Genomic DNA, 13,778 nt, shown 5'->3' with positions numbered 1-13,778 from the left:
ATCCAGGTTTCCCCTACTTTATCCCATGTTTGCTTTATTCTGTCATGAGGATTTATCATTCTCTGGAAAAGAATTTCACTTTAAAATATTGCAGCTAGGAACATGGTGGGTTTGCTTTGCTTTATGGCACTCAATGTCATCACCTCTGGAGAGGAAATGTGCTCTTTGCCATTCCTTCCACAATCAGACACTTGGGGGCTGTTCCAGCTAAGATGTTTTAGTGCTTAAAGTGCTCCAAAGACACTTTACTGTTCTCCCCTCCTCCAGTCACGTTGTAATCTGTATGAAAATCCATATTGCATACTATTTATCTCATTGTACTCGTTTTCAAATGTATTCTATCCTTAAAAATGCCTTTTGGGATGTTTTAAGGTGAGAAACATATCCAGATTTCAGAAAACTGCGAAATCCAAAGAATAATGATTTTCTAGTACATATATTTGCTCTGAAAGGTAGGAAATAGTTCAGATTGCTTAAAATTGCAGACCCAGTGATATGCTCCTCCATCGCTTGGTAGGAGGTCTGAATTATACTTAATAGAAAGAAAGAAAAGAAAATAATAATAATAATAATAATAATAATAATAATAATAATAATTTATTATTTATACCCCGCCCATCTGGCTGGGCTTCCCATGCCACTCTGGGCGGCTTCCAGCAAACATTAAAATACTGTACATCAAATATCACAGATTAAAAACTTCTCTAAACAGGGCTGCCTTTAGGTATTTTCTAAATGTCAGGTAGTTGTTTATCTCTCTGACCTCTGATGGGAGGGTGTTCCACAGGGCGAGTGCCACTACCGAGAAGGCCCTCTGCCTGGTTCCCTGTAGCTTTGCTTCTCGCAGTGAGGGAACCGCCAGAAGGCCCTCGGCGCTGGACCTCAGTGTCCAGGCAGAACGATGGGGGTGGAGATGCTCCTTCAGGTATACTGGACCGAGGCCGTTTAGGGCTTTAAAGGTCAGCACCAACACTTTGCATTGTGCTCGGAAACGTACTGGGAGCCAATGTAGGTCTTTCAAGACTGGTGTTATGTGGTCTCAGCGGCCGCTCCCCGTCACCAGTCTAGCTGCTGCATTCTGTATTAGTTGTAGTTTCCGGGTCACCTTCAAAGGTAGCCCCACATAGAGCGCATTGCAGTAATCCAAGCGAGAGATAACCAGAGCATGCACCACTCTGGCGAGGCAGTCCGCAGGCAGGTAGGGGCTCAGCCTGTGTACCAGATGGAGCTGATAGACAGCTGCCCTGGACACAGAATTGTCCTGCGCCTCCATGGACAGCTGTGAGTCCAAAATGACTCCCAGGCTGCGCACCTGGTCTTTCAGGGGCACAGTTACCCCGTTTAGGACCAGGGAATCCTCCACACCTGCCCGCCTCCTGTCCCCCACAAACAGTATTTCTGTCTTGTCAGGATTCAATCTCAATCTGTTAGCTGCCATCCATCCTCCAACCGCCTCCAGGCACTCACACAGGACCTTCACCGCCTTCACTGGTTCTGATTTGAAAGAGAGGTAGAGCTGGGTTTCATCCTCATACTGATGAACACCCAGCTCAAACCCCCTGATGATCTCTCCCAGCGGTCGCATGTAGATGTTAAAAAGCATGGGGGAGAGGACAGAACCCTGAGGCACCCCACAAGTGAGAGCCCAGGGGTCTGAACACTCATCCCCCACCACCACTTTCTGAACACGGCCCAGGAGGAAGGAGTGGAACCAGTGTATGACAGTGCCCCCAGCTCCCAACCCCTCTAGATGGTCCAGAAGGATGTTATGGTCAATGGTGTCAAAAGCCGCTGAGAGATCCAGCAGGACTAGGAAACAGCTCTCACCTTTGTCCCTAGCCCGCCGGAGATCATCAACCAGTGCGACCAAGGCAGTTTCAGTCCCATGATGAGGCCTGAATCCCGACTGGGATCCAAGTGGTCCGCTTCTTCCAGGCGTGCCTGGAGTTGTTCAGCCACCATTCGCTCAATCACCTTGCCCAAGAATGGTAAATTTGAATGGTAAAATTTCATCAGGAACTTTCATTGAGAGAATGGAAAAGGATGTAGGAATACTTCGCTTCAGTACCATGAGTGAATGTATCAGGAATGGGTTAAGGGACAACTAACCTAGGTAACTGATTTCTTCTCCCATGCTTCTGGAGGGAAGTTTTAGAGAACTAAACCCTTGAGCCATGCAAGAGAAGTACTTATTCTCCTCAAACTCAGAAAGCACCAAGCCATCTTGCTAGGAAGGGGGAGATGGAAGTCAATGTTCAAATGTTCTCACAGACAACATAACACTTCCTCTTACTAATTGGTCCCCTGCTTCATCTTCCCTCACAACACAAAAAAGGGAAAGAGAACAAGATCTGGCCCAGGAAAATAGTTGCAAATGCCAGTTCCTGGTAAATGGGTGAATAACCTTTACTTACACTGGCAGGGAATATAATCATGGTCCCACCTTGGACCTTTTGGCTTGGGTCGTTCTGGGTGCATCATGGTTAGGAATGGCTCTTGAGCACTGTCTGCCCTCCTCAATATTCCTAACAATGGCCTGCATAGTATGGTTTCAACAAAGAGGGTAAAAAAGTGGCCCAAGAGCCTCAGGGTAACTGCAAGCTCTTGCCCTCTCTTGCAATGACCTCTTTGGGAATCACAAGGTGAATTAAGGGTTGTAATTTAAGGACAACACTATTGAGAACCCACCTGAGCATGCAAACTCAAGTGATAGTCTTCCGCTGTATGTTTTTAGGAGTATAGCTTAGAATTCAACTGTTACGTTAACACAAGAAATGATCACTTTTTAAAGGGGGGGTTATTAGTTTTCAATTGCAGTCCAATTAACAATACCAATTTATAATACAATTATTAATACCAATCATTCAAGTACTGAATTATATATAATTTCATTAAAGTGGCCCCCCGCATACTAGATTTGATTGTTTTCTTTATTTTTGTGTTCCAAAATTTTATTAGTTTCAATTACATTCTGGGCATAATAATAATCCCTTATACAACAACTGCACTATTAATAACTTCTATTCGTGTTGACACATTAAATGATTCATAAGACTTCAAGTGAGGAACTCTAACTATATCCTTCTTCTTCGTGTGTGTGGCTATTATTCTGTCTGTGGTGTTTCTTCTAGTCCTTGTAAGATGTTATGTCTTTCTTTTCCCTGATTGTTGCTGTTATCCATCATGCTTTGAGCGGAGCTGATTTCCCATTGTTGTTCCAGAAATTTCTCCATTGCTCCATCCCGTGCTTCATTGTTTTGCACTGAGAACTTTAACAACAGCTGCAAAAGTCTCTTTGTCCTGGTAAATAAACTGTTGCCACCATTTCCCCCCCCCCTTAGCCTGGGAAGAAAAGCAGTCTGTCGAACTGCAGACAACTCAATAAAGAACCTTATCAGTTCCTTAGCAGCTCGCAGACTGCTTTCATTCTTCCTTCCAGCTGATTATCCTGCCAATTAAATTAAATTCCAAGTCCTCTTAGTGTTACTTAGTTCACTTCGTAGATAATAAAGGATGGGGAAGAGTCAGCTCTTAAGTTTCCATCATAACCCTTTTTCAAAATAGAGCTTCCCCCCCTTTTTCCTTTTTTTTACACACACAGTTCCATTTGATATCATATTCCATATTTATAATCCAATTTCTTCCATCCTCACTTGTACGAATATAATTTGAACTAACATTCAGAGGAGGGTTGCTGAATCATAAATGTAGAGAATAAAACTTTAAGTAAACCATAGGATCCCCTCTCCCCCACCGCCTTTTGCACCAAATGAAGTGTTATTCAATAAGTTTCTTCAAATTCGAACCTTAAAGTCCTTGCAGTTTGTTTGTTCCACAGTTGTGATCTCATCTCTTCTAGCACACCCCTGTACTTTAGTCCAATTAAGCTCTAATTAACAAAAGAACCTCTGCTTCTTAATGGTGGCGTTGGAGGGTTTTCCCCAGGCAAAGTGCTTTTGCACTCAACGCCTCCCTGCCTCTCTCATTCCATGCTGGAGCAAGAGCCAGGTACCAAGACAAACTGACTGAAGTCCATTCCCCCCGTCCCTGGGGGGAATTTGCAAGGATCATTTGCCTTCAGTCATCCTTGTTTTTCCTTCGCCTATGATATCCTGCTGCCGTGGGGGCTGCCTCCATTAAGGCAGAGCAGAACCGGAAGTTTCCCCCATAAATAATCACTTCTTAAGCTGTTTTCCCTGTGTGTTGCAGGGTTTCAGGCATCAGGGTATCCGCCCCGCCCCCCAAAGGTAGGCTGACAGGAATAGAAAGACATGGAAGCTCTTACCAAGGTCTTTTATTCAGTATTCACAGAGAGAGGCTTAGAAATGTAGCCTTTTGGAGTAATGGCGTTGCTCCGAATAAACTCCACCCCCCTTCTCTCCTCAATTGTCAAAAGCACCACCCACCTTACAGTGTCCGCTTAAGGCCATTTGCCTATGAGCCCTTTGCTCACCTACTTTAAATGCTCGCCAGGTTCTGGGAGAAGGGAGGTCTGGAATGCTTTCTAGTGATAATGTGTCAGCCAGCTGCTCTGCGTCTGCTTCCCCCTCCTCTCCCATTATTGCCCTACTCTGCTCTTCATCTTCCTCTGAGCCGTGACCTTCATCAAACCACTGTTGTAAATCTATACTGTCTTCCTCTTCTCTGGAAGGTTCAGGAGGAGGGGGAGGTCGTCTCCACCATTCCTCCTCTGTCTAGTCCCTGACACAGGGTGAGAAGAGGAATGGGGGGAACTTACAGAAAGAGCTAGTCTAATAGGAAGACATCCATCCCTGATTGTTCCTCTTTCACATTCCTTTTGCAGGTTATGAGGGTGTCTCGGAGTTCTTCACAGACCTCCTGAATCACATAGCTACTGTCCTGCAGGGACAATCTCCAGAGGTGTCGCAGCTAAGTCGCAGCAAGCACCTGACAGAGCAGAGCAACAGCCTAGCGGGAGAGCGGATATGCTGTGCTAGCACGGGCTGCCGGAGCATGGCGGGCAAAGACTCCTGGATTGTGGAGAGTGAGACCAACAGCTCCGTGAAGCTTCAGCACCAGAGACTAGGCTACAACTCCGCAGTGTCTCCTAGCTTCCAGCAACACTGCGTTGCTACGTTGGCAACGAAAGCTTCCTCTCAATAACCCAATCAGTGCCATGGACTAAGAAAAAACTCTATAGGCCCCAGGATCAGAGCAGGATGGTTGGTAATGCAACTACAAAACGAAACAAATGTCTCTCAGTTCGGCGTGATTTTGGAAATGAAATGAAAAACAAAATTAGTGATCTGGGTCCACTTCATCAGATTCCTATTGTAGATTTGTAGTGAGTTCACACATACACGTGTGTGTGTGTGTGTGTGTGTGTGTGTGTGTGTGTGTGTGTGTGTGTCTTAAACACTAGATCTTAATGTTGGAGGGTGGGGTCTCGGTCCCCACACTCCTTTCCTCTTTACGATTATTAATGACTAGAATTTCACAGAATCGATAAGGATTATATTTGAAAATTTGCACATGCCAGTTCTTCTTCGTGACTCCTTCCCAGACCAGTCCAAAGAGTTAAGCACGAATGTCCATGGGTGCTTTTAAAGGATTCGGGACTAGGGCACAACCTACATGCCCAGAATTAGTTTTGGTTTGGTGGACGCTAATGTTAGGGCCAGTTCCCCCTTCTCTCATATGAAAATTATGTACTTGGCAAGTGTGAACAGTCTGTACATTTCTTATTGGTGTAGGTTGATGCAACACTGCCATTTGTTCCTTTGGCCTATATGAATGTTGCTGTATTTGGCACAGGAGTAATCCGGGACAATCCTTTTCAACCAGGCCTTTTAAAATTTTCCTGCTGCTTTGCTGATCCTGAGACTGCAAAGGGTCGGCTAGTTTTGTGACCACTACTCCCCATGATTCATTTTGCTCAACAGGCAGAACTTTGTACAGAAAAACGGGGGGCAACTTTCATTACATTACACTACCCACCCAACCAACCCAATCACTCTTTGTGTTTGGCTCTCTATCTCTCTTTCTCTCCCCATCTCCTCTTGTTCTCTCGGGAATAGTGTCATTAGGGCAATGTTATAGAATCTATAACTTATTTCCCAGCCTGCTTATACCTTAGGACCTGATTGCAAAGCAAAAGTGCACCTTGAAACTCTTTCAGCACGCAATTCCTTTCAGTGCACCATCTCCTGCCAGGAATTTTGCCCGCCTTTGTCCGGTTCCGAATCTTAAACCAAAATTAATGGAGCTGGCCAGGATGTTGAGATGGCATTGTTGGTGAGATTGTGGGCTTCTTCCTTTTTGAAACAATCACTAAGTCGTTTAATTAAGGAAAACGCTAGTAAAGGTCTTATATCGGGCTTAGATTCCAATGGAGCGATTGAACGTTTATATGGATTGTAGCTCCGTAGGCCAGTTCACACATGGTGAGTACACAGTAAGAGGATATGTGTGCATGCAAGCCAGCCTGTGGCCCAGGCTGTACATGTCTTCTCTCTCCCAACACACATGGTTTTAAGGGGAACGGAGCATGTCCATCATGCATGTCTGCCAGCCGCATCGATTTGATGTACTGTTAACGCTAAAAGAATTTGAACTGGCCTTAAGGACCCCCACCCATTAGTCCCAAGAATGTTTGGGTATGCAGTAAAGAAAGAGAAACAGGGAGCCATTGATGAATTTTGGGGTATGGGAAGGGCCAGAGTGGGAGAATGAGAATGAGCACACACATTTGGAGACTTGACAAGTGTTTACCCTGCCCAATCTTGGGGGTGTTTTTTTTTTTTGAGAAAGGCTTATAAGTGTTGGTATTAGAGGGCAGCAGGGGGTGGGTTGGGGGGGGGAGAGAATGCTAACTTTACTTATATGTTTGTGTTTCATTTTTAAACTCCGTTATAGAACGCCACAAAAAAGTAATCAACTTAATTAGCCACCCCACACCCTCTGAAAGAGGCTAGCCTTTGTAAACTATTTTCCACCAGAGATTGCTAGTGCTTTCTGTATGAAATTTAGGCCACAGCAATCCTAAATAATTACCTTCCTCCCATGTCAGCCATTGTGGAGGCATCAAAACAAATTGTATGGATTTGTGCATGTGCATTTTTTAAAAACATGCATTTGGGGTGGGAGTGAAAAGTAGGTCAAATATGGATTTTCTTTCTGATGCAGGAAGCCTTTTCAAAGTTTGTGATGTAAAAAAAAATGCAAACAGAATGTATTTCTCTAAAATCCTTTTAATCTTGGTGAGAAGCATCACTGAAAGCAACTGATTCTCCCCCTCCTCCTCTGCCTGTAATGTTCAGTAATACAAGGTTTATGATGTTATCATGTTGAGTGTTGCAAACCCTGTGCCACCTCATTGGCTGCCATTGACATGAGTCAGGAAACCAGCAATGTGATGTAGTGTCAGAAACTTTGCTTTACTTACCATTATGGGTTGTGAACAGGAGGAAGAGCCATGGGTTCTTGCCACAAATGTCCTCAAGGAGCAAGCAGTCTACCATGATATATATCGTGGTACTGTGGCATCACTGGCTTATGGACCGTTTTTAATTATTACCCCCCCACACACACACCCCTTTAAAAAAATTGAAGCGGCAATATTAAATTTGAGTTAAGGGGTGATCAAGCTAGAAGAAGAGTCTGTTTGGTCTGCTTTAGTAATGGGAAAACATTTCATAACTAACAATGTTTACATGAATCTGAGTATTGGATCCAATTTACAGTGTATTTATGCTGTTTGCTAGATTTAATAATAAGCAAGGAATTATTTTCGCGGCTGCCTTCTAAATTGTGGTTGGCCTATTTTGCACTGCTTCATTTCTCCAAAATAAACTACTGAAATATAATTGTGCATTTTAATATTTGTTTACAAATGATTAATTAATAAATTTTGTAATTTCTTTGAATTTCTAATACAAAAATGCAGTCCAAATCTTAAGTTTCATAGCCAAATAGGTGACCAGCCTCCTTTCTCCCATGGCTATAACTGAAGTTTATTGAAGTTTCATATCCTACTAATAATTCTGTAGCAAAATGGTATTAACAACTGGCTTGATCAGCAAATAAGTTGTGGTTCTGTTAGTATATTTGCCTGTCAGTATCTTGGGTCAAACTAAGGATGGTGGATCAGTCCAACTCTGGTCTGTGTCAGTTCCACACATGTTCATTCATGAGCCTGTTCCCATTTCCGCATTAATCTGATTTTTGTTTTAAACCACACAAGAATTATTTTTAAATATGTATCCTATCACAAAATACATATTTGAACATGCCTTTTACATCAGTGTGTGTGTGCATTTCTAAACTTACATGATACTAAAATACACTTAAAAAAGCATTTTCATATTTTTTTTGAGCTAAGATCTCTTATCTCAAAATCTGGAGAAATGAGAACTCCATAGGATAACCAGTTTGCAGTGGATTCCGCAGAAAATGAATTCCTCAAGCTTCTCTGCATATGGCATGAATAAGGAATGTGACTAATTCACATAAGTGCTGGGGAAGTAAGGGTGTGCTGTTGCAAATTGCAGAGCAATTAGCAAATGTTATTAAAAAATAAAGCTCCATCAGTATAAAATGAACTTTTCATCTATGGGCCACAGGAGCATCAAAACTCTTGAACCCATTTTTTTTTTCTTGAACCCATATTTGAGGTGCTTCCAGATTTTAGTTTCCAGTGCTAGTTTTGTGTGTGTGCTTAACAGTCTGAAAGTATGCATGATATTCCTTGTCATACATAGGGGGGAAACAGCTGTACATTTTTCTGTCTTATGGAAAACACACACACCTTATTGCGGCACCGTTTTTACTGAATGCATAAACAAATGTGAGTGGGAGCTTGCTGTCAAGTGCCGTCCCATCTAAATGCTGGAAAAGATTGGTAGAGGAGGCTCCCTGCTGCAAATTTTGCTTGTGGAGTGCTCTAAACACGGCAATTGTGATGCTTTGGAAGGGGTAGAGTTTGGCAGCATGCACTGAGTCACGAGTTTCTTTATGCACGGAGAGAACTAATGCCTGAATTAGGGCTATCGTCCTGCAGGTTTTCCCTTGTTCAGTTGGAACAAGGAAAAACCAGCGTTGGTTACCTATTGGCTAGCAGCAGAGATGTCACGGATACACCCAAGCCCTGGAACAGTCTTGCTACTGAGTAAGGGGGGAATTGCTTTTGTTTTGCTACTGTTCTTCAAACATTTGTAAATTTGGGGAAGGAGGAAGTTGCGGATTTATGCATAAATGTTGCTTTAATTTAAAATGAAAAGCGATCACAGCCACCGGGGGAGAGGACCAAGGGCTAACAGCTAACTGAACTGCTGCTGCTGCTGCTGTTCAATAGATACATCTTTAACAGAAGTTGCAAAGAATTCTTGGACTGCCTGAGAATGTTAATGTTTGTGTGCACTTAGCAATATCACGCTTAAAGTAAGGCCCTGTCAGAAGGCAGTCACTGGGCTTTTTTGTATTACAGAAACAGGTGCTTTGCCCATCTTTGTATGAACAGAAAGAAGACATTCACGCCTAGTGTTTTGTGTACATATGGATTGAAAGATTTCAAAATGCACTTGGGCATAAATCCACAGCCCATTCAGCTTCAACCCCCCCCCCCCCAGTTCTGAAAACCCCTTCCTTCTAGAAATAAACGTATATAAAACCTTGCACCATCAGTGTGAATGTAATGCCATTGCCAAGAGCACTGCCATGTTCTCCCAGTAGTGTGCAAAATAAGTCAAGAGTAAATAATTTCTCAGAATCTGCTGTAACGTTATAGCCTATTTATGTAAATTATTCATGGCACTGAACTGTACTTTAAAGAAATCAACCATTGGAGTTACATGGGACTACATTATCCATATACCTGATTTATTATTATTGTCGTGGCTGACTTAAAACTACAAGAGTTTACCCCTCTGTTATCCACACACACACCCATCGCACCCTGGTTGATACTGATTTCAAAAGCGTTCTTGTGTGATTGCAAAATGTTGTCAAGTGGTGGTGGATGCTGGCCATTTAATCAATAAAAACGGTGTCTGTCATCTGTCTTGGTTGGTTTAATCATGAGTTTTAGTTCATTGGTTCTTATTTACATCTTAGGTAATTTGCAGATTTTTTAAAAAGCAATCATTCAAAAGTAGAGTGTGGTGCTGATAATTCCAAGGTAATGGGTTTGATACCCATATGGGTGCATTTTCCCATATTGCAGGCGTTTGGGCTACTAGATGATATGTGGAGTCCTTTCCATGATTCTATCATTCTACCTATCCAAAAAGCTTTATTTTTAATTAATCATGCATATGTGCATCGCATCAGTTTAGACGAGACATTCCTAATTTCTTAAGAGAAGGAATTTATTAATACTATGCTTTCAATCTGCAATTTTAACTACTTGTATTAAAAATCTTGGGGGTATCTTCTTAGTCTAGCAAAATGTTATTTCATTTGGCAGGTAAATAATTATAATTTAACCTTAAATTAATCTTAAATTATAATTTAACCTTGCAGCTCTAATATTAAAACTCAGCTTTTTTGAGGAGCCCTCCCTTTTTAAAGAAACTATAATTTCTACATAACAACCTGTAGCACGACTTGAGCACTGCTTTTTCAAAGCAGCTGAGCCTTTTCTTGCTGCTTTACTTAGCCCCTGTGATCAAATGCCCAAGTTTGACCAACAATTTCTGTTCTTAGTAACATCCATATGAACTTTCCTTCTTTCACTCAGGGCTTGTGTCCCATACCTAGAGAGCATGGATCTAAGAAGTTTCCCACTCGCCCAGCCCTTTCTAGGCATAGGTCTGAACAGTTTCCCCCCTTGCCCCGCTCCTTTCTCAGGGAAAACCTGGTGCTAAATCAGAGCAAATGTCAATCTGGAGAAGAAAGACCAAAATTGCCATTTGCTCCGACTGAGCGCTAAAGAGCAGTTTTCCCTGGGGGAGAGCAGCAAACGTGTCATGCGCTAAAACTCTTCTGGACTGGACTGCTTCATGCAGCAGGTTTGTAGGTACATAGAAAGCTAGAATATATGGGGGCTGCCTAGGTGAAAATCCCTTTCGCTGCCACCTCCCTGCCTGACTGGAAGCGTTCTGTTTTTTATATGGCGGAGCACTCAGTGAAGCAAACTCACCTGCCACCTAAATTGGAACAGTCCGGGAACAATAACGTCGTTTTGTGGCACCTCAAACACTACTAAATATATAGGCTGCAAGTTTTCTTAGGCTAGAGCCTGTGTTTGCCAGAAAAATCAGAGTGTTCCCCCTGCCCCCCTTGGATCTGCTGTTTTTTGTACACTGGGCTTAATTGACTTATGGATGACTTGAAAATCAAACTCTTGAGTGTTTATTAATTCAGTTTAATTCCTGCCTTTAAAAAAAAAAAGGTGGCAAAAAGGCTTGTCATAATTTCTAATGCGCAAAGCTAGTGAGATTTCTGTGTGTTGGTGTGTGTGGTGGGGAGAGGAATCGCGTCTCCCTTTTTAGCATTTCACGTTTCTCTTCCCCTGCTTGCACAGTACCTTCCTGATACAACATTTCAGGGTGTGAAGAGATTTGTGTAGTATCTGAACATTGCAAATATGTAAGTATAAAATAGTGACTTCTATATTTGAGGCTGTATATGAATGATAAGAGGTCTTCATCTCTTTTGTAAAGAAAAGAAAAGTCTGCTGTAAAAATAAAAATTATACTAGATGTATTTTTTAAATTATTTATTTCTTTAGAGCCCTGCCTTCATAAGTGTTTATAAACGTGGCTCTAGTGCACCCTTTCGAGTGAGATCCCCAATAAATGCCCCATTAAACTGGACTAATCTTTGCCAGTAACTGGGATTTCACATATACTTTTGTTTGATGAATCAGGAATTGTTGTGGGTTTTGGTTTTTTAAGGCATGCTTGACATTCAGTGTTCCCAGTTCAAAGCTTGCCTCATTCGGGCCCATCTTCCTCCTCCTTCCAAGGTTGCAAAAGAACATTCATAATTCTCTGCCACTTTCTGTAGTGTTAGCAAGTGTGATTGTTGTGATTGTTATGTTCCCGTTCACAAAATTACTTTCATTAAAAACTAAATGGTTTTGTATTTAATTTGAATATGTATATATTATACATACATACATACATACATACATACATACATACATACATACATACGTGATAGATAGATAGATAGATAGATAGATAGATAGATAGATAGATAGATAGATAGATAGATAGATAGATAGATATAAGAAAAACATCTGGGCTTCTATTAAAACCAAAAATATTAGCTCCATGGCTTTTTAACATGTACTGCATGTCTGACATTCTTCTCGATAATAATATGGTGCTTCTCAACTCTTGCTTATGTTGTTGATTTCAATAGCAGTTTATCCCATTTTTGTCTTTATTTGCCAAACACCTGTGACAGATTTTTTTTTTTACGAGAGTAAAATGCACTTAAGTATCACCTGTTGTTTCTGTGTCTGCTTTGGGTACAACACTGTCCTCTTCCAAACACGTGATTAAAATAAATGCCTTATTAAACCACCTTCTCCTGCACTCTTTTTAATGATTCAAGATAGGTTGGGTTAGGCTTCGGGGCCTGGGTGAGATTTTATTCCATAAGGGTGGTCTTTTTTTAAAAAACACACACAACAACTTTCATATCCAGATTTACAATCCCAGTGGAATTTAAATTGCACATATTCTAACCTGCTGCTTTGTAGAGTTCCAGGTCCTGGCTGGCCTGATATCCCACCCCAAAAAGCATTTCCTGTTAGGAGGACAAATCTTTCTTCCACTCGGGTAGCCCTTTCCTTTTGCCTGCCTCTCAGAGTCAGTGCATCACAAAGAGCTGGGCCTTGGTGGTGGAAATGAAGCCTCTCCTCCTGACCTGCTCTCCAGCAACTGTGAACTGCCCTGAGACCTTTGGGTATAGGGTGGTATATAAATTCAGTAAATAATAATAATAATAACAATAATAATATGAGGAGGCCATGAAGAGACAACAAGATGTTCCCTTGCCGCCGCCGCCTCTCAGGACAAGGGCTGGCTCATCCTTCTCCCTGAGCTCGGCAGCAGCACTGGTAGAAGAAGAGGAAGAAGAGTTTGGATTTGATATCCCGCTTTATCACTACCCGAAGGAGTCTCAAAGCGACTAACATTCTCCTTTCCCTTCCTCCCCCACAACAAACACTCTGTGAGGTGAGTGGGGCTGAGAGACTTCAGAGAAGTATGACTAGCCCAAGGTCACCCAGCAGCTGCATGTGGAGGAGCAGGGAAGTGAACCCGGTTCACCAGATTACTAGTCCACCACTCTTAACACTACACCACACTGGTTGTCAGTGGTAGGGGAAATAGGGTCATTCTGGGATAAAATCAGAAGCCGGAATGGCAAGTCTAGTTTTCTCCCCATTTCTCCAACTGCACTTTGTGTGTGTGTGCATTTGCGCGCTAAAAGAAACCTGCCCTGAACTGAGGATGAATGGCAATAGCACGGAGTACATTTGACATCAAAATTAATGGAAATGAACAGCACACTTAACCACACCGTGTACTGTGCCTGTGTCTTGTATGCCCCACTCTTCATGAGATAATGCTAAACAAATGTGCCCCCACGATGATGTGCAGATCATGTAATAAGTTGCATATGATCTTGCCTTCCGAACACAGCATACCTTTGTATTTTTATATTGTATTTCTTCTACTTATATTGTAAAAAAACCCAAAAATAAACACAATATATTTCACTCAAGTTGCCCCCGCCCCAGAGATCTACATACTTGAGAAGCACTGCTCTGGGGGTTCTTAGAATGCAGCTGTGAGAGACGAAGG

At 42.2% G+C, this 13,778-nt stretch overlaps 1 protein-coding gene across 2 annotated transcripts in view; it reads left to right on the top strand.

Moving 5' to 3' along the window:
• ITPK1 (inositol-tetrakisphosphate 1-kinase) overlaps positions 1-7,886 on the top strand; it is a 129,301-nt gene extending 121,415 nt beyond the window's left edge. For both annotated transcript variants that reach the window (XM_035107068.3, XM_088655265.1), the window contains one exon: positions 4,805-7,886. In XM_035107068.3, coding sequence (XP_034962959.1) covers positions 4,805-5,124 — 320 coding nt within the window. In that variant the 3' untranslated portion in view covers positions 5,125-7,886. The remainder of the gene's footprint in view (positions 1-4,804) is intronic.
• The last annotated feature ends 5,892 nt before the right edge of the window (positions 7,887-13,778 follow it).

This window comes from Zootoca vivipara, chromosome 1, assembly GCF_965207765.1.
Source record: "Zootoca vivipara chromosome 1, rZooViv2.hap1.1, whole genome shotgun sequence".
In the NCBI taxonomy this organism is placed as follows: Eukaryota; Metazoa; Chordata; class Lepidosauria; order Squamata; family Lacertidae; genus Zootoca; species Zootoca vivipara.
Note: the sequence above shows the minus strand (reverse complement) of the source record. Positions and strands in the feature narration are given on the sequence as shown.